We start from the raw sequence: 19,827 nt of genomic DNA on the forward strand, positions 1-19,827 counted from the left end.
GAGGGCTCTGGGGGTGTCCGTGCCCAGGGGGGGCTATGGGATGCTGGGGAGGTGGTCTATAGGGTGTCGGGGGGGGTCTATAGGGTGCCGGGGGGGGTCTATAGGGTGCCGGGGGGGGCTATGGGGCTGGGGGTGCCCTGGGGGGAGCTATGGGATGCCGACAGGCTGGGGGTGCCGGGGGGGGGCTCTCTGGGGTGCTGGGGGTTCTCTGGGGTGCCGGGGGGGGTGACACCCCTCTCGCCCCTCTCTGCAGCCGCTCCCGCCGCCCCGATGTCCCCGATGTCCCCCGTGGCGGGGGGGGCCGCCCCCCGCCTGCTGCTGGCCCTGCTCTGCCTGGCCCCCCCCGCCGCCGCCCCCCCGCCCCCCAGCAGCCCCCCCGGGACTGCCCCGGGCCCTCCCGCGCCCCACAGCGACTCCCCCGTCCTCTCCCTCAACCTCGGCCTCAACTTCAAGATCAAGGTGCGAAGCCAGGGGGGGCCGCGCCCTCCCACGCCCCCGGGGGCCCCCAAGATTCCGGGGTCCCCCCGGACCCCCGCGCCCCCCACCCTGCCCGACCCCGGCGATGAGCAGGGCTCCGCGACCGCCCTGGAAGAAGCGGGGGGCTGGGGGGGCCCCCCTGGCCGGGGGGGTACGACCCCCGCCCCGGGGCGCCCCCGGGACAAGCAGCTGGAGCTGGACATCGCCATCGACCTGACGGCGGGGCTGGACCCCCCCGCGGCGCGGGCCGTGCGCCCCACGAGCCTCCTGGGGGGCCCCCCCGGCCCCCCCCGGCTCCTGCCCGGGCTCTCGGAGCTGGCCGGGAGGCTCAGCGCCGCCGGTGAGTGCCCGCGGCCGGCTGCGCCCCCCCCGCGGCCCCCCCGAGGCTGAGGGACCCCCAATATCTTTGTACCCCCCAGGGTTCCTGTTTCCCACGGTGTCCCCCAAGATCGGCCCCGAGGGGGACAACGGGTCCCTGGAGCTGGAGGAGCCCGCGAGTGGCGACGAGCCAGGTGGGGGGGAAAGGAGGGGCTGGAGACGGGGGGGCCGAGAGCGTGGGGGGGCCTGGGGAGTCCCGGGGGGCTTGGCGGGATGGGGGGGCCCGGCGTTTGGGGCGTCCTGGAGGTTTGGGGGAGATCTGGTGGAACGGGGGGTTCGTGGGGTTTGGGGGTCCTGAGGTTTGGGGGGTCCTGGGGCAATGGGGGGGCCCCGGGGCAAGGGGGGGTCCTGGGCGTTGGGCGGGGCCTGGGGTAAGGGGGGGGCTGAGTTCTGGGGGCATCCTGGGGTTTGGGGGAGTCCTGGGGGGATCGAGGGTGCCCTGCATTTGGGGGGGGGTGGGGAAATAGGAGGTTCCAGGGCAGTGGGAGGGTCCTGGGGTTTGGGGGGAACCTGGGGGAATGGGGGTTCGTGGGATTTGCGGGGCTCGTGGAATTTAGGGGGGCCTGGGCTACTGGGGGGAACCAGGGGAAATGGGAGGGTTCGGGGGGGGGGGCGGTGCTGGGGCACAGAGGGGTCCTGAGGCTCGGGAGGGGGGTTTGGGGCAGCCTGGATGGGTGGGGGGGTCCGGAGGGTTCAGGGGGTCTGGCCACCCCCAAAATCCTCTGTGGGGTGTGGGGGCTGTGTCTGAGCGGCACGGGGAGGCCTGGGGGGGACAGTGGGGGTTCGGAGCACCCCCAGGATATGGACCCCCCACCCTGACCCCTCTCTCCCGCAGCCCTCCCCCGGGGCCGCCAGTCCTCCCGGGGGGCCGCGCCCCCCCCCGCCGCCGCCTCCGCCTGCACCCCCGGATCCGCCTGCGGCTCGGGGGGGCCGGACCCCCAGAGCCCCCCCGCGCCCGCCTTCTCCTGGCCCCCCCACTTCATCCCCCTGGACACCCCCTGGCCCGAGGCCGCCGCGCTCTGGGGCGCGGCCTGGGGGGGGCACGTCTACGGGGCGGGGGCCGCCTTCACCTTACTGGGCTTACTGGGCGTACTGGCTCTGCTGGGGGGGCGCCGGCCCCCCCTGGCGCGGGTCCTGGGGGGTCTCCTGGCGGTGTCGGGGTTCGCCCGCGCCTTCCCCCTGTTCTTCGACCCCTACGAGGTGGGGGGGCGGCTGCCCCCCCCCGCCGCGCGGCTCCTCTTCGAGCTGCCCTACCCGTGCCTGGGCTGGGGGCTGGCGCTCGCCCCCCCCGCCAGGGCCGTGCCCGTGCTGGGGGTCCTGGCGGTGCTGCACCTGGCGGGGGCCCTGGGGGCGGTGGGCGCCGTGGCGGCTCTGGGGGGGCCCCCGGCGCTGCTGCTGCTGCCGCGGGCGCTGTTCGGGGCTCTGGCGGCCGCGCTGGCTCTGGGGGCTCTGGGGGGGCTGCGGCGCTGCGGGGGGGGCCGCGGGAAGCGGGGGGGGGCGCGGACGGGGGTCCCGCGGCCGGTGGGGGCGGCGGGCGCCGCGCTGAGCGCGGGGCTGCAGCTCTTCGGGGCGCTGCAGGTCTGGGGGTGGGGGGTGACCCCCCCCCCGGGGCCCTGGGCCTGGTGGGGACTCCAGCTCGGGGGTCGCCTGGCCGAGATCGCCATGGGGGCGGCGCTGGCGGCCTTGGCGCTCGTGGCCCCCCCGAACCGCCGCGGCACCGCCGGGGACCCCCCGGAGCCCCCCGAGGGCGGCGGGCGGGGGGGGGAGGAGGCGGGAGGACCCCCCGAGTCCCCCTTCGAGTGTGACGGGGACCCCACGGCCGGGTACCGCCCCCCCTCCCCCATCGACCTGCGCCGCTCCATCGACGAGGCCTTGGGAGCGCCGGGAATGTTCCGCGTCGGGAACGGCGGGATCGGGGGCGCCGGGAGCACCGGGAGCACCGGGAACACCGGCGGCAGCGTTATCAGGAGCACCGGGAACGCCGGGAAGGCCAAGAACAACGGGATCAGCATCATCGGCAGCTCTGGGAAAACTGGGAGCAATGGGAGCACCGGGATCAGCGTCATCAGCACCACTGGGAACACCGGGAACACCGGGAACACCGGGAACACCGGCACCAGCACAACAGTGTTACCGGGGGTCGGCACAACCCAGGGCACGGGCACAACTGGGGGAACTGGGATGGGCACAACTGGTGTGACTGGGAGCGGCACGGCTGGAGCACTGGGAACCACCACAGCTGGAACACTGGGAACCAACACTGCTGGAACACCAGGAACCACCACAGCTGGAACACTGGGAACCACCACAGCTGGAACACCAGGAACCAACACAGCTGGAACACCAGGAACCGCCACTGCTGGAACACTGGGAACTGCCACAGCTGGAACACCAGGAACTGCCACAGCTGGAACACTGGGAACCACCACAACTGGAACACCAGGAACTGCCACAGCCGGAACACCAAGAACCGCCAGCACTGGAACACCAGGAATCACTCCTGCTGGAACTGCCGGGACCGGCAGCACCAGCACCGAGGGGGGTGACATAGCCGGCACAGCTGGCACAGCTGGCACAGCCAGTGCACCTGGTACTCATGGCACAGCTGGCACAGCTGGCACAGCGGGCACAGCTGGTGGGACGGAGCTCAGCCCCCCCGGCCCTCTTGGCACAACTGGGGGCAGTGGAACAGCAACACCAGGAACTGGCACCGCCGGCACAGCTGGCACAGCTGGCACAGCTGGGACACCTGGGACACAGGGTCCTGGCACCCCTGGCACAGCGGGTCCCAACACAGCTGGCACAGCCAGCACACAGGGTCTCACCAAACCTGTCACACCTGGCACCCCTGGCACACCTGGCACACCTGGCACTCCTGGCACACCTGGCACACCTGGCACACCTGGCACACCTGGCACCCCTGGCACCCCTGGCACTCCTGGCACACCTGGCACACGGGGTCCTGGCACCCCTGGCACTCCTGGCACACCTGGCACACGGGGTCCTGGCACCCCTGGCACTCCTGGCACAGCGGGTCCCGGCACGGCTGGCACAGCCGGCACACGGGGTCCCGGCACGCGGGGTCCCCCCCCCGCCCCCCGCCCCTCTGCTCTGTCCCGCGCCGCCTCTTTGGGGGGTCCCCCCGCGGGGTCCCCGGGGGTGCGGGGGGGGGCCCGGGGAGGGGGCTCCGGGGGTGCCGGGGACGCCCCCTCCCCCCGGGGACTGACCCGGGGGGACACGACCCCCAGCACCCCCCCGCGGGGACCCCCCGGGGCAGCGCCCCCCCCGCTGCGACCCTCCCAGAGCTGGGCCGAGGGGACCCCCCGGCCCCCCCCCGCCCCCCAGGCCCACGGCGGGGGGGTCCCCGGGCCCCCCGGGGATGGTGACAGCCGCAGCCCGGGCAGTGACACCATAGACTTGTAGGGTGCGGGGGGACCCCCGGGGCGCCCCCCAACACAGCCGGGGGGGCTGTGGAGAGACCCCGGCCCGGCCACCCCGGCCAGGGATCCCCAGGACTCACAAGTCCCTGAGACCCCCAAATAGGGGTGACGACCTCGGGACCCCCAAATTCCTGGGACCCCCAAGTGCTGATGACAATCGGGGGACCCCCAAGATGTCCCCCCAGGTCCCCAAGACCCCCAAATACGGGTAACAAGCTGCCCCCCCCCGTGTCCTTGAGACCCCCCAAGTGCTGGTGCCAATCTGGGGATCAACCACCCCCAAAGATCCTGAGACCCCCAAATACGGGTGACAACCTGGGGACCCCCAAGTCCCTGAGATCCCCCAAGTGCTTGTGACCACATGAGGGCCCCCCCAAGTTCCTGAGACCCCCAAAGAGGGGAGACAAACTGCCCCCCCCAAATACCTGAGACCCCCAAATATGGGTGACAACGTGGGCCCCCCCATGTCCTGGAGACCCCCAAGTGCTGGTGACAATCCGGAGACTCCCCCCCAGCTGCCCCCCAAGCCCCAGAGACCCCCGAGTGCTGGTGACGCCCCCCCAGCACCTGAGACCCCCAAACACAGCCTGGGGACTAAGACCCTCGAGTGGGGGTGACAAACTGCCCCCCCAGTGACCTGGGACCCCCAAAGAGGAGTGACAACCTGAGTCTCCCCGTGTCCTCGACACCCTCAAGCTCTGGTGACAATCTGGAGACCCCCCCCAGGTCCTCGAGACCCCCCCAAACACGGATTACAACGTGGGGACCACCCAGGTCACTGAGACTCCAGGTGCTGGGGGCAACTTGGGCACCCCCAGATGCCCCCGAGGGCCCCAAGCCCCCCAAGGTGCCAATCTGGGGGCCCCCCAGGTTCCTGAGCCCCCCAAATGCAGGTGACAACCTGCCCCCCCCCATGTCCTTGAGACCCCCAAGTGCTGACAATGACCTGGGGACCCCCCCCAGCCTCCCCCCAAGTCCTGGAGACCCCCAAATACGGGTAACAAACTACCCCCCCCCCATGTTCTTGAACCCCCCAAAGTGCTGGTGCCAATCTGGGGACCCCCCAGCTGCCCCCTAAGTCCCCGAGACCCCCAAATAGGGGTGGGAACATGGGGACACCCCCAAGTCCCTGAGCTCCCCAAGTACAGGTGCCAATGTGGGGACCCCCAAGTCCCCGAGCCCCTCAAGTGCTGATGACAATCTGGGGACCCCCCCAGCCCCCACACAAGTCCCTGAGACCCCCCAAATACGGGTAACAAACTGCCCCCCCCCGTTCTTGAGCTCCCAAGTGCTGGTGCCAATCTGGGGATCCCCCCCAGGCATCCCCCAGGTCCCTGAGACCCCCCAATACGGGTAACAAACTGCTCCCCCCCCACCCCTGAGCCCCCCAAATGATGGTGACAATCTGGGGCCCCCCAATATTCCCCGCGGCCCTCCCGGGCCCCCCAGTTCCTCCCCCGTGTACCCAATAAAGTGCCACGTGCGAAGGATGCGTGTGACCCCCCTGAGACCCCCGACCCTCCCGGATGGACCCCTGAGACCCCCCAACCCTGGGGTGGGACCCCCGTGCCCCCCGACCCCCCAGATGGGTGCCCCGAATCCCCCAGTCCCCCCTTCCCGCAGGACGGGCCCGCCGACCCCCCTCTCAGCTCCCATAGGAGGAGACCCTCGAACTCCCAGACCCTGTTATGGGTCCCCCAAGCCCCCCAGGCCCCCCCAGGATGGGACCCCCTGAACTTCCCTCCCGCAGGATGGGACTCCCCAAATCCCACAACCCCCCAGGCCCCTGATATGGGACCCCCGAGCCCTCCTGATCCTCCCGTATGGGATATGACCCTCCAAGCCCCCCGGGAACCCCCAGGCCCCTTAATATGGGACCCCCCAGCCCCCCCCCAGCCCCCCTTAGCCCCACTCGAGTGGGACCCCAACTTCCACCTGACCCCCCTTTCATGGGATCCCCGACCCCCCTTGACTCCCCTCCCGCAGGGTGGGACCACCTGACCCGCCCGTCCCCCTCTGTCCCCCCCGATCCCCCCCTGTCCCCCCCGATCCCCCCCTGTCCCCCCCGTCCCCCCGCTCCCCGTCCCGGGTCCTCCCGCGCTGCAGTTCCCGCTCCCACCGCCGGGGGCCGCTCTGGCCCCGCCCCTCCCGGGGCCGCTCCGCCCCCCGCCCCGCCCCGCCCCCGCCGGGCCAAGATGGCGGCGCCCAGCGCGCGCACGGTGCTGGTGCGGGGCCTGCCCCCGAGCGCCACCGGGCCGCTCCTGGAGAGGCTCTTCGGGGCCCTCGGGCCGCTCCGCCGCTGCTTCGTGGTCACCGAGAAGGGTCCGCGCCGGGGGGGGGCCGGGGGAGGATCGGGGGAGGGGGTGACAGGCGCTGGGAATGGGTTCCGGGGTGGCCGAGGGGTGGGAGGGGAGGTGGGACCGGGGCTCGGGGGGGCCGAGTGGGGCGGGAGGGGATTCCGGGAGCTCGGGGGGGGCCGGGGGTGCGCGGAGCTGGGGGTGGGGGACGCTGCAGGGGGCTGGGAGCGGGTTTTGGGGGGGCTGAAGGGATTGGGGGCGGAAGGGCCGGGAGGGGGTTGAGGGGATTTGGATCGAGAGGGGCTGGGGGGCTTGGGGCCAGGGTTTGGGGTTAGAAGGGGTTAAGGGGGCTGGGACCGGAGTTTGGGGGGTCTGGAGGGATTCAGCCGGGGTCTCGAAGGGCTGGGAATGGGACCCGGGGGGTCTGAGGGGGAGGGATGGGGGGAGGCTGAGACTGGGGTCTGAGGGGTCTGGGGGCGTTGGGAGTGGGGTTCGGGGGGAGGCTGAGTTCTGGGATGCGGGGCCTGGGGGGCCTGGAACCGGGATTTGGAGGGGAGCTGAGTCTGGGGGGGCTGGGCCGTGGCCAGGGCTGGAAACTGGGGGGCTGGGAATTTGTGGGAAGGGGACAGGAGTGGGAAGGGCAGGACTGGGAATTTCAGGGAACAGGCATTTTGGAGGGAGCAGGAATTAGAGGAGACAGAAGTTTGGGAGTTAGGAATTCGAAGGGGCAGGACTTTGGGGGTGCAGGATGGGAGGGTCTCAGGGCTGGTTTTGGGGGTCCAGGCGGGTTTGGGGGGGGGGCTGTGCCGTGCCAGGCTGGGGGGGGACGATCCATGAGGCCGTTTGGGAGGCTCAGCCCCTCATTGCCCCCCCCCGGCCCCCCCAGGCTCCCCGAAATGCCGCGGGTTCGGGTACGTGACCTTCTCGCTGCCCGAGGATGCCGGGAGGGCCCTGCGGGACCCCCCCGAGCTGGGGGGGCGGCCCCTGGGGGTGTCCCTGGCCCGGCCCCGCCCCAAGAGGGACAGGGGGCCGCGGGGGGGGCAGGAGGGAGAGGGCGAGGGGGGGGAGCCCCCCCCAGAGCACCCCCGGCCGAAGAAGCCCCGCCCGCCCTCCCGCAAGGCCCGGCTCATCCTGCGCAACCTCAGCTTCCAGGTGAGGGACCCCCGGGACCCCCAGCACTCACAGGGACCCCCGGGACCCCCCGGGACCCCCAGCACTCACAGGGACCCCCCAGGACCCCCAACACTCACAGGGACCCCCGGGACCCCCAGCACTCACAGGGACCCCCGGGACCCCCAGCACTCACAGGGACCCCCGGGACCCCCAACACTCACAGGGACCCCCCGGGACCCCCAGAGACTGTTGATATACACGGGGACCCCACAGGGACCCCAAACAACCCAGGGACCCACCCCAGTGCCCCCTGACACCCCCAGGGACCCTCCCAGGGACCCCCCCCTTCCACAGAGAAGGGAATGCCCCCAGGCCCCCCAGCACCCCCCAGATGTCCCCCGGGGTCTCCCCAGTGCCCCCTGTTTCCCCAGTGACTCCTTATTCCCCAGGGACCCCCCTCCCCACCATCCCACAGACCCCCCCATGCACCTCCCCAGCCCCCCCCAAGGACCTACGTGCTCCCCAATGCCCCCAGTGCCCCCCAACCCCCTGGGACCCCCCAGATTTGTGATTTCCCTCATGTTTAGGCACTCAGGGGCCCCCAGTCCTCTCAGAGACCCCCCCTGTGTCCCCCAACCTCCCCTGACACCCCCCTTGTGCCCCCCAATCCCTCGTGACCCCCCCGTGTCCCCCCCAGTGCTCCGAGGACGAGCTCCGGGGTCTCTTCGCTCCCTTCGGCCCCGTCCTGGAGCTGAACATGCCCCGGAAACCTGGTGAGACCCCTGGGCTGAGCCCCCCCGGGCCCCCTGACCCCTTTGGGGTGCCCCCCCCGGCCGGGGGGCTCCCCCAGGGGGCTCATGGGCTCACTCTGGGGGGCTCTCACAGACGGGACCCCGAGGGGCTTCGCCTTCGTCCAGCTCAGGAACGTGCGGGAGGCGGCGGCGGCACTGGGGGGGCTCAACGGGGCCCAGCTCAGAGGTGGGGGGCCCAGCTCAGAGGTGGGGGGCTGGGGGGGCTCAACGGGGCCCAGCTCAGAGGTGGGGGGCTGGGGGGGCTCAACGGGGCCCAGCTCAGAGGTGGGGGGCTGGGGAGGGTCCTGGGGGGGCTCAGCGGGAGGGGGATCAGAGCTGGAGGGTTGTGGGGGGTCCCAGGGGGGTTTGAGGGGTGCTGTGGGGGCTCAACAGGACCAACATCAGAGGTGGGGGAGGGAGGGGGATTGGGGGGTGCTGGGGGGGTCCCAGGAGGGGGCTGAACATGAGGGGGGTCAGAGGTTTGGGGGGTCCCCGGAGGGTTGGGGGATGCTGATGGGGTTATGGAAGGGGGGAACGTGGGGTGGGGGTCTCTTGGGGAGTTGGGGACATGGGGGGGTCCCTCAGGAACGGGGGGCACTGACCCCTCCCTCGTGCCCCCCCAGGGCGGCCCCTGGCCGTGGACTGGGCCGTGGCCAAGGACAAGTACCAGGCGACACAGGGACCCCCCAAACCCTCTGGTAAGACCCCAAAAACTCCCAACCCCCCCCTAGACGCCATGGTGAGTCCCCAGGGACCCCCAAACCTTTGGAGGGGACCCTATAACCCCCCCAGGGACCCTCCAAAAACCGTGGTGAGACTCCAACCCTCCCCAAGCCCCCTGGAACCCCCTCAAACTCCCCGGATGAGACCCCCAGACCCTTGGTGAGGGACCCCCCAGTCACCCCCAAACCTCTGGTGAGGGGCCTCCAGGGACCCCCAAATGCCCCCAAACCCCAGTGAGGGACCCTGAAACCCCCCAAAACCCTGGGGAAGGACCCCCAAGCCCCTCAAACCCCCCAGACCTGCGGTGGGGGGTCCCCGAAGCCCTGGTGAGGGACCCCAATTCCCCCCCCCCAGCCCCTGGGGAGGGTCCAGGTGCCCCTCTGGAGATTTTTGGAGGGGCAAAAGGGAGTGAGGGCGTGACTGTCCCCCCACCCCACCCCATGTGGCCTTGTAGGGGGGGGAGAGGAGGAGAAGGAGGAAGAAAAAGAAAAAGACGAGGTGAAAGAGGAAGATGAAGAAGAAGAAGAAGAAGAGGAGGAGGAAGAGGAAGAAGAAGCTGAGGAGGAAGAAGAGAGCGAGGAAGAAGAGGAGGAGAAAGAGGATGAAGAAGATGAAGAAGATGATGAAGATGAAGAGGATGATGAAGAGGATGAGGAGGGTTTGTTCTGCCCTGGCAAGGGGAGCTTGGCTGGGACTGGGGGGGCTCTGCCAGGGTCAGGGGAGGCTTCCTGGGGCTCTGGGGGGGCTTCTGGGGGGGCCAAGGGGGAGTTTTGGGGGGCTTCTGGGGTAGCTTATGGGGGCACTGGGGGAGCATCCGGGGGTCTGTGGGTTTTTGTGGGGGGGATCTGAGTGGGCTTCTCTGGGGTCTGGGGGGGCTTCTGGGATTCTTGGGGGTCTCCTGGGGGTGGGGGGAGGGTTTGGGGGTGCCTGGGGGAGTTTCTGTGGGATGTGGGGAAGCTTCCTGGGGACTGGGGTGACTTCTGTGGAGAGGGGGTCTTTCCTGGGGGGTGGGGGCTCCTGGGGGGTTCCCAGGTGTCCCAACGCCCCCAACATTGCAGAGGGGGGATCCCCCCCAAAGCGGGCGAAGGGGGGGCGGCCGCGCCCCTCGGACGTGGGCGAGGGCAGGACCGTCTTCATCCGGTGAGTGGGGGCCCCCCAAAACCGAGGGGGGCTCTGGGAGGGGGGGGAGCACCCCCAGGACCCCCCTGACCCCCCCGTGCCCCCAGGAACCTGTCGTTCGACACGGAGGAGGAGGCGCTGGAGGAGGCCCTGCAGAGGTTCGGGGGGGTCACCTACGTCCGGCTGGTGCTGCACCCCCACACCGGCACCCCCAAAGGTGGGGGCAGGGGGGCCCGGCGGGGTCTTGGGGGTGTCCTGGGGGGGGCACCTGCCGCTGCCCCCCAAACCCCAGTGCCCCAGGGGAGGGCTGGGCAGGGGAGGGGGCTGGGGGGCACCGGGACCCGGCAGAGCCGGGCTTGGCCTGGCTCGTACCCTGGGGGGGTGCTCGCGTTTTTGGGGGGGGGGGGGTTAACATGCCACGTTTGGGGGGTGATTCCCACACGGGAGGAGTTTCCCCACGTGTTGGGAGGGCTCCCCCTGTGCCCCCCTCACTGCCAGCCCCCTCCTCCCCCCAGGCTCTGCCTTTGCCCAGTTCGAGACCCCCGAAGGGGCCCAGAAGTGCCTCGAGGCTGCACAGGAGGGGCCCGAGGTGAGTGGGGACCCTCCACTGGGGGGGTGTCCCCCCACTGGGGACACCAGAGACCCGCTGGGGAGGGGGGGGCACACCAGGGACCCCTCAGGGGCCCACCCCGGGGGCACCCAGGGTCCTCCAGGGGGGCTCAGGAGCAGCTCTGGGCTGGGTTTGGGTGTTTTTGGGGCCCCCCTGGCTGGGTTTGGGGGGTTTAGGGGGGTTTGGGGGCCTGTCCTGGGTTTGGGGTGTTTAGGGGGGTTTGGGGGCCTGTCCTGGGTTTGGGGGGTTTAGGGGGGGGTTTGGGGGCCTGTCCTGGGTTTGGGGTGTTTAGGGGGGGGTTTGGAGGCCTGTCCTGGGTTTGGGGTGTTTAGGGGCATTTGGGGGCCTGTCCTGGGTTTGGGGTGTTTCTAGAGGTTTTGACCCCTCTCCTGGCTGGGTTTGGGGGGGTTTGGAGCCCCCACAGCTGGATTTTAGAAGGGTTTGGGGGGGTTGGGGGCTGGGATTTTGGGGGTGTTGAGGTCCCCCCCAGCTGGGGTTCGAGGGTGTTTGGGGCCTGCCCAGCCCGGGGTTCTCCCGTGTGGCACAGGAGGGTCCCGGCCCCCCCTGAGCCCCCGTTGTGCCCCCCAGGGTGGGGGGCTGCGTCTGGACGGGCGGGTGCTGCGTGTGGACCCCGCCCTGAGCCGGGACCAGGCCCAGCAGCTCCGGGGGGAGTCGGGGGGGGGCCAGCCCAGAACTGGCACCAGGAACCTCTACCTGGCCCGGGAGGGGGGTGAGTGATGGGCTGGGGGGGCTCAGGTGCCACAGTGCCCCCCACTCCCCTTCCTGACCCCCCCGAATCCCCCCACGCCCATTTTTTCCCGATCCCCTGAATCCTCCCCAGCCCCCAAGTGCCCCAATCACCCCCAAGTGCCCCAATCACCCCCAAATGCCCCAATCACCCCCAAATGCCCCCTGACTCCCCACCTGCCCCCCCAGCCACCCACCAGGGCTCTCCCTCTCCCTCCCAAAACTCCTCCAAGCCCCCGTTTAACCCCAGATGCCCAGACCTGCCCTCCTCCCCACCAACCACCCTCCCGGGCTCCCCCCATCCCCCTGACCCCCCCCCCCCCAAGTCCCCCAGATCTCCCCTGACCCCCCAACATCATCCCCCCCTCGCTCTGCCTCAACCCCCCCCCCACTGCCCCCGAGACCCCCTGATGCCCCCCCATTTGCCCCACCCCAGCCTTCCCCTCTCTCGCTGCTCCCAGTTCCCCCCCGTCCCCCCTGCCCCCCCCAGTCCCCCCATGCCCCCCAGGCTCCCCAGATCCCCCCTGACCCCCGTTTGCCCCCAGCCATCCGCCCGGGCTCGCAGGCGGCCCAGGGGGTCAGTGAGGCCGACATGGCCAAGAGGGCACGGGTGAGTGGGGTGGGACCCGGGGGGAGTGGGGTGGGACCCCGGGGGGGGAGTGGGGTGGGACCCCGGGGGGGAGTGACCCTGGGTGGGAGTGGGGTGGGACCCCGGGGGAGAGGGGGGTGGGGTGGGACCCTGGGGGGGAGAGGGACCCCGGGGGGGGAGTGGGACCCCGAGAGGATAAGTGTGACCCTGAGGTGTGAGTGTGACCCTGGGGGGGGAGAGGGACCCTGGGGGGTGAGTGGGACCCCCGGGGGGTGAATGGGACCCCTGGGGGGTGAGTGGGACCCTGTGAGGGGTGAGTGTGACCCTGGGGGGTGAGTGGGACCCCGAGAGGATGAGTGTGACTCTGGGGGGTGAGTGGGACCCCGAGAGGATGAGTGTGACTCTGGGGGGTGAGTGGGACCCCGAAGGATGAGTGTGACTCTGGGGGGTGAGTGGGACCCTGGGAGGGGTGAGTGTGACCCTGGGTGGTGAGTGAACCCCTGTGGGGGTGAGTGTGACTCCGGGGGGTGAGTGGGACCCTGAGGAGGTGAGGAAGACCCTGAGGAGATGAGTTAGACCCTGAGGCTGCGTGAGACCCTTAGGAGGGCGTGTTCACCGAATGATGAGTGGGACCCTGGGGTGTGAGTGGGGCCCCCGAAGAGGATGAGTGTGACCACTGTGGGGTGGAGTGGGACCCCTGTGGGTGATGTGACCGCTGTGGGTGAGTGGGACCCAGTGGCTTGGGGTGATGGCACCGAGAGGATGAGTGGGACCCTGGGGGGGAGTGGGCCCCCGAGAGGCTGAGTGTGACTCTGAGGAGTGAGTGGGCCCCCGAGAGGATGAGTGGGACCCTGGGGGGTGAGTGGGCCCCCGAGAGGCTGAGTGTGACCCCCGGGGGGGCGGGGGGGTGAGTTGAGGGGCGTGTGTCCCCCCCTGACCCCCTGCCCCCCAGTTCGAGGAGCTGAAGCGGCGGCGGCTGCAGGACCCCAACGTGGGGGTGTCCCGGACCCGGCTGTGCCTGCACAACCTGCCCAAGGCCCTGGACACCCCCCGGCTGAGGGCCCTGCTCCGGGGGGTCCTGCGCCACAACGGGGGGGCCCCCCCACACATCAAGGAGGTGGGGGGGCCCCGGGTCCCTCCTGTGTCCCCCCCGCCCCTCTGCACCTTCTCCTGTGTTCTTCCCTCTCGGGTTTGGGGGTCTCCCAGGGTGGGTTTGGGGTGTGGAGGAGGTGGGGGGTCCCCTGTGTCCCCTGTGCCCCCCCTGTGCCCCCCCTGTGTCCCCTCGGGTTGGCTGCGGGTGTGGGGGAGGTGGGGGTCCCCTTTTGTGTTCTCCTCTGGGGGGATTTTAGGGGTGCAGAGGTGGGGGGCTGGTGTCCCCCCAGGGGTGGGGGATGTTGGGGTGCCCTTGGGGATGTCGGGGTTCTCCAGGGGAGTGTCAGGGGTTTTGGGGTGACTCCATACCCACCGTGCCAGTGCTGGGTGATGTGGGAGCTGGGAGGGGGTGTTGGGGTGACCTGGGGGGTTTTGGGGTGACTGTGTACCCCCCATACTCTCATTCTAGTGCCAGGTGATATAGGGGGTGTCAGGGTGTCCCAGGGGGTTTTGGGGTGACCGTGTACCCCCCGTACCCCATTTCCCAGTGCCCCATTCCCCCAGTTGATGTGGGAACTGCAGGGGGTGTTGGGGTGTCCCAGGGCGTGCTGGGGTGACCCCGGGGAGTTTTGGGGTGACCCTGTCCCCTCCCCCAGTGCCGAGTGATGCGGGAGCTGCGGGGTCAGGGCCAGTCCCTGGGCTTTGCCTTCGTGGAGTTCGAGGCACACGAGGAGGCTCTGGGGGCCCTGCGGCGCCTCAACAACAACCCCGAGCTCTTCGGGCCCCACAAGGTCAGTGGGGGGTCCCCCCTTTGTGTCCCCCCCTTGGTGGGTGCCCCGTTTCCAGCACCCAGGGCTGCCCCTCGACTGGGACCCTCCCAGAGCTGCCCTGGAGTTGCGGGGTGCCCCCAGGATTTCCTGATACCACCCAGGGGTTTTAGGCTGTCCCCGAGGTGCTGGGGTGCCCCTGGATGTAGTGGGGGCCACCCTGGCTGTTTCTGTGTTCCTCCTGGGTTTTGGGGTGTCCCTGGGGATTTCAGGGTGCCCCTATTGTTCTGGGGTGCCCCCCTCGGGTCTTGGGTGTTTAAGGTTCTTCTGGGTTGCCCCCAGTGCTCCAGGAGGGGGTTCTGGGGTCTCCCCCCTGGGTTATGGGGCCCCCCTGGACTTTGGGGTGCCCCCACCGTGGTGGGGTGCCCAGGGTGTTCCAGATTTCCCTGGGGTTCTGGATAAGCTTTGGGGTCTCTCCCTGTGTTTCAGGGTGCTCTCACAGTGGTTTGGGGGAAGTTCTGTGGTGTCCTCCCAGTTTCTGGGCTCTGCTCCACTTTTGGGGTGTCCCTTGGTGTTTGGGGGGGTTCCTGGGTGCCCCCGTTGTTTGGGGGGGTTCCTGGGTGCTCCCCGTTGTTTGGGGGGGTTCCTGGGTGCTCCCATTGTTTGGGGGGGGTTCCTGGGTGCTCCCTGTTGTTTGGGGGGGTTCCTGGGTGCTCCCCGTTGTTTGGGGGGGTTCCTGGGTGCTCCCATTGTTTGGGGGGGGTTCCTGGGTGCTCCCATTGTTTGGGGGGGGTTCCTGGGTGCTCCCCTTGTTCCGGGGTGCCCCCCCCGGTCTCAGGGTGCCCCCCGTGCCCCCCCAGCGCCCCATCGTGGAGTTTGCCCTGGAGGACCGGCGGAAGCTGCGGCTGCGGGAGCAGCGGATCCAGCGCGGGCTGGTACGGGGGGGGCACCCCCTGACACCCCCTGAGCCCCCCGGGGCCCCCCCAGCCCGGGGCCCCCCCAGCCCGGGGCCCCCCAGCACTGACCCCCTGCCCTCCCCAGCTCAAGGCCAAGGCGAAGGCGGCCGAGGCTGCGAGACCCCCGGAGACCCCCCAGGGCCCCCTGGATCACCCCGAGGGCTCGGGTGGGCAGGACCCCCCCAGCAAGGCCCCCCCCGCCAAGGCCCCCCCGGGCCCCCCCGGGACCCCCTGGGCCGGGTTCTGCACGCAGGGCCCGGGGGGGCGGGGGGCACCCGGGACCCCCCGCAACAGGGTGCTGGCAGTGCCCTCGCACCGGGGGCCCAAGATCAGGTGAGGAGGAGCCCCCCCATTTTTCTCCCCCCCAATCCTTTCCCTCCGCCCCTTTGCACCCGTTTTCCCCCCCTTTTTTCCCACCCTTTCCCCCCCCCGTTTTTACCCCTTTATTTCCCTGTTTTCCCCCTCTTTCCCCCCCCCCAAGACCCCCTCCCACGGGGTTTCTTCTCCTCAGGGGCTCCCCCCAGCTCAGTGCCTTCCCTTTCTGCCCCCAGGAAACGGGACAAGGGGAAGGCACAGCCCCCTCCCCCCAAACCCCCCAAGGCCCCCAAGGCCCCTCGGCGGCGGGAGAAGCGCCAGGAGACCCCTCCCCAGGTAAGAGTTTGCAGCTCACCCCCCCCAGGAGACCCCTCCCCAGGTAAGAGTTTGCAGCTCACCCCCCCCCCAGGAGACCCCTCCCCAGGTAAGAGTTTGCAGCTCACCCTCCCCCCGAGGTGATTTTGGGGTCCCCGCCGTGGTCTCCTCCCAGCTCTGGCTCTGCCTGGGTGGGGTCTGGGGGGGTTTTGGGGTGTCAGGGCCCCCCCCCTCACCCCTCTCTCCCCCCAGAAGCAGCGGCGGCGCCGGGGGGGTCCCGGGGGGTCCGAGGCAAAGTTCAACGAGCTGGTGGAGAGGTACAAGAGGAAGATTTTGGGGAGCCAGCCCCCCACGGCCCGAGGGGGAAAGTGGTTCGAGAGCTGAGATTCCCCCAGCACCCCAAACTCCCCCCCCAGCACCCCAAACTCCCCCCGGGGGTGCTGGAAAGGTCACAGGCCCCACACCCCCCGCTGTGGGGGGTTTGGGGTCCCTGCTGGGGGGTGGGACCCAACCTTGCCCCCCCCCAGGGTTTGGTGGTGCCCCCCCCATCCTCACTGTCTGTTCCTGGGTTTTAATAAAAAAGTGTATTTTGTGGACGATTTGTGCCCTCAGTGTGACCCCCAACCCCTGGGACCCCCCTGGCACCAAAACCGCCCTGAACCCCCTCCCCTGGGCACCCCAAGACCTCACCCCTGGTCCCCAACCCCCCACCTCTGGCCCGGGGGGGCACCCCGAACCCCCCGTTCCCCCTCATGCCCCCCCAGCTCGGGGTGCTGGGGGTGCAGCCCCCTGGGTGGGGGGTGAGGGGCAGGGGTGGGGCTGGGGTGGCCCCCAGGGCAGGGGGGGCTGGAGGGGCTTCAGCGAGGGGGGTGGGGGAGACGCCCCGGGGGGGTTTTGCGGGCTCAGGGCGTCCTGTGTGTTTGGGGGTCCCACGGGCTGGGGGGTTCCGGGTGGTTGGGGGTCCCGTGGGTCAGCCCGGCCCCCCCATCCCCACATTCCGGTGCCCCCCCCTTGACCCCCCCGTGCTGCCCGGCACAGCCGCGGGCCGGTGAGTCACTCCCGGCGGGGCCGTGGCTGGTGGCCACGAGCCTCCGGTGGCCCCGCGGCGTGAGGGACGTGAGCCCGGGGGTGGCACCGACCCACGGCCACCCACGGTCACCCCCCGGGGTGCCCCTGCCCTGGGGCTGGGGGAGGCACTGGGGGGGCTCGGGGGGGGACAGGGGGCAGGGCTGGGGCCAGGCCAGCGCTGCAGGGGAACCCTGGGGAGGGGGACACCCGGTGCCACCCCTGGGGAGGGGGACACCCCGTACCACCCCTGGGGAGGGGGACACCCCGTACCACCCCTGGGGAGGGGGACACCCCGTGCCATCCCTGGGGAGGGGGACACCCCGTACCACCCCTGGGGAGGGGGACACCCCGTGCCATCCCTGGGGAGGGGGACACCCCGTGCCACCCCTGGGGAGGGGGACACCCGGTGCCATCCCTGGGGAGGGGGACACGCAGTGCCACCCCTGTGCAAACGTGTGTGACCCTCCAGGGGGGCAGGGAGGGGCCTCTGGGTGCCATTCCTGACCCCCATCCTTATCCCCCCCTTGACCCCCTGTTCTTTTCCCCCTCATTCCTGTGTCCCCCCCCCCGTGCTCCCTCATTCCTCCTTCCTTCCCCCCTCCTGTCCCCTCCTCCTCGTGTCCCCCCTCGCCCCTCCTACTCCCCCTCCTTGTTCCCCCCTTTCTCCTCCTCCTTATTCCTCCCTTCTTGTCCCCCTCCCTGTCCCCCTTCCCCGGGTGGGGACCCCCAGCCCCCCCTCCGTGTGTCCCCGTGTCCCCCCGGGCCGGAGGTGTTTGGGTCACACCAGGCCGGGGGGTCCGGGGGGGCCACAAAGCCACGACCGACTCATCAACCACCTCTGAGTCACCAGGGCCGTGTCCCCACGTCACCCCCTGTCCCCCCCGGCTCCTGGAGGGGTCTTGGGCCCCACAGTCCCGTGTCCCCGTGTGCCCCGGTGTCCTGAGGGGTCCTTTGTCCCTGATGGGTGTCCCGAGGGTCCCTTGTCCCCGTGTGCCCCCCTGACACGGAGGGTCCCGGTTCCGGGGGGAGGTCCCTTCTCCCAGGGGTCCCCTGTCCCAGGGTTGTCCCCGGGCTGTCCCTTGACCACTTGGTCCTGGGGCCCCTTGTCCCCCGTGTTCCCGTGTCCCTTGGGGTCCCCTTGTCCCCTCGGGTCCCCTGACCCCATATCCTTTATGTCCCTTGTCCTGGGGTCCCGTGTCTCCTGTGTCCCCCCGTGTTACTGGGGTCCCTTGTTCCTCGGGTGTCCCCCATCCCCCGTGCTCCCTTGTCCCCCACATGTCCCCGTGGCCCTGGAGCTCCCTTGTCCCGAGGGTCCCTTGGCCCCAGGGTCAGTAGACATAAGTGAGGCTGCTGGAAAAGGGGCTTTATTTTAAATTAAAGTCAATAAATAAAAATACTTAATAACAAACAATAATAATAATAATAATAATAGTAATGATGTAGAAAAAGAGGCAGTGGCAGCAGCTGGAGTCGCTCCAGTGCCTGGGGACAGTTGTGGGGTCCCCCATGGGGGTCCCGTGTGATCTGGGGGGGGCCCCAGGGGGGTCCTGCTGAGGTCCCGATTGTGTCCGTGCGGTCCTGGGGATCCCTGAGGGGGTCCATGGGATCCTGGGGGGGTCAGTGGGATGGGTCGTGGTGGGACCTGGGGGGTCCTTGTGGTGTTTCCGTGGGGTCCTGGTTGTGTCCGTGGGGTCCTGCTGAGGCTGGGGGGGTCTGTGGGGTCCCAGGAGCCCTTGTGGGGGTCCCGCTGGGGTCCTGGTGAGGTCCCGGTCACGTCCATGGGGTGTTGGGGTGGTCCTGGGGGTCCCGGTGGGGTCCGGGGGTCCCTAACAGACGGGGTCCCCCTCGAGGTGGGCAGCGATCCCCTCCAGGCACCCCCGGAGCCGCGCCAGGGCCACCCCGGTCACGGTGTGGGGAGCCTCGGCCAGCGGGGCCGGGGGGGCCGGGGGGGGGTCGCGGGGCGGGGGGCAGCCCAGCAGGGCCCCCAGGACCCCCAGGAGGCTGTGCAGGTTCTCCAGGTCGTTGGCCACCTGTGCCAGGCGCAGGTCACCCCCGGGCACCGCCCCCAGGAGCCGCTGGAACAGCTGGAGCCGCTGGGCTGCCACCCCCAGCCCCGCCGGGACCCCCCCGTCCGGGAACCCCCCCTCCGGGACCCCCTCCAGGCCGGTGACACGCAGGGTCAGGGGGAACAGCTGGGGGGGCACAAAGGGGGGTGTTAGGGCAGGGGCTGGGGAGGGGACATGGGGGTCGGGGTGGGGGCTGGGGGCGGCACAAAGGGGGGGTCAAGGTGGGGGGCTGGGGGGGGACACAGCAGGGGGAGGTTGGGGCAGGGGTTACCCCACCTGCTCGGGGGGACCCCACACCCACCCGGCCATGGGGACCCTCCCTGGGGACCCCCAATTTGGGACACAGAGCCCTCCCCCCCTCAGCTGTGGGTGTCCCTCCCCTTGGGGATCCCACATCCCTTGGGTACAGACCCCCCGTCCCAGGGACCCTCAGCCCTTGGGGCACAGCCCCCCCCCCCCATTGCTCCCTGGGCTCAAAGCCCCCCAACCCCCCCAGCCACGGGCACCTCACCCTGAGACCCCGCACCTTGGGGACCCCCAGTCTGGGGCACAGGGGCCCCCCATGAGAGACCCTCCCGCCCACTCTGGGGCACGGCCACCCCCTGCACTGCCGGTGCCCCCCGAGCACCCCCTGGCACAGACCCCACCGCTCCCCCGGCCCCGGCCCCCGGGTGCCCCCCCAAACCACCCCCAGCCTCCTTTGAGTCCCCCCCGGGGGTCCCCCCTCACCCCCCGGCCCGGGGGGCACCTGCAGCTGCTGGAGGCGGGTGCTGAGGGTCCGGATGAGGGTCCGGGCGTCCCCGCGGACCCTCTCGAGCCGCACGGGGCGCCCCCCGGCCACGGCCACCCCCAGGCACAGGAGCCCCCACAGGGACACGCCGGGACACCGCATCCCGCCGGGATCTGGGGAGGGGGCACAGGTCACCGGGGGCGTCCTGCGCCCCGGGCCATCCCGGGGACACGG

The 19,827-nt window shown here is 70.7% G+C and overlaps 3 protein-coding genes across 3 annotated transcripts; 2 read left to right on the forward strand and 1 right to left on the reverse strand.

The window, feature by feature from the left end:
• The first annotated feature begins 213 nt into the window (after positions 1-213).
• PRRT4 (proline rich transmembrane protein 4) lies at positions 214-3,401 on the forward strand. The gene is made up of 4 exons (XM_039389506.1): positions 214-817; positions 897-989; positions 1,691-2,984; positions 3,239-3,401. The coding sequence occupies exons 1-4, from the start codon at positions 271-273 to the stop codon at positions 3,399-3,401; spliced, it is 2,097 nt and encodes a 698-aa protein (XP_039245440.1). The 5' UTR covers positions 214-270.
• Positions 3,402-6,472: 3,071 nt separating this feature from the next.
• On the forward strand, positions 6,473-16,192 carry RBM28 (RNA binding motif protein 28). The gene is made up of 18 exons (XM_039389498.1): positions 6,473-6,617; positions 7,479-7,744; positions 8,403-8,478; positions 8,591-8,683; positions 9,120-9,194; positions 9,674-9,708; positions 9,844-9,877; positions 10,278-10,359; positions 10,446-10,555; positions 10,854-10,927; positions 11,537-11,678; positions 12,241-12,305; positions 13,237-13,401; positions 14,033-14,167; positions 15,004-15,078; positions 15,185-15,432; positions 15,651-15,750; positions 15,982-16,192. Exons 1-18 carry the CDS (start codon positions 6,491-6,493, stop codon positions 16,111-16,113), a joined length of 2,034 nt encoding a protein of 677 aa, XP_039245432.1. The 5' UTR covers positions 6,473-6,490; the 3' UTR covers positions 16,114-16,192.
• Positions 16,193-18,394: 2,202 nt separating this feature from the next.
• On the reverse strand, positions 18,395-19,821 carry LOC114001403 (leptin-like). Its single transcript, XM_039389500.1, has 2 exons — positions 19,612-19,821; positions 18,395-18,989 (listed from the first exon to the last, which is right to left on the reverse strand). Exons 1-2 carry the CDS (start codon positions 19,753-19,755, stop codon positions 18,624-18,626), a joined length of 510 nt encoding a protein of 169 aa, XP_039245434.1. The 5' UTR covers positions 19,756-19,821; the 3' UTR covers positions 18,395-18,623.
• Between the last annotated feature and the right edge of the window lie 6 nt (positions 19,822-19,827).

Source organism: Pipra filicauda, unplaced genomic scaffold (genome assembly GCF_003945595.2).
Source record: "Pipra filicauda isolate LSUMZ 115617 unplaced genomic scaffold, ASM394559v2 scaffold731_size164108_pilon, whole genome shotgun sequence".
In the NCBI taxonomy this organism is placed as follows: domain Eukaryota; kingdom Metazoa; phylum Chordata; class Aves; order Passeriformes; family Pipridae; genus Pipra; species Pipra filicauda.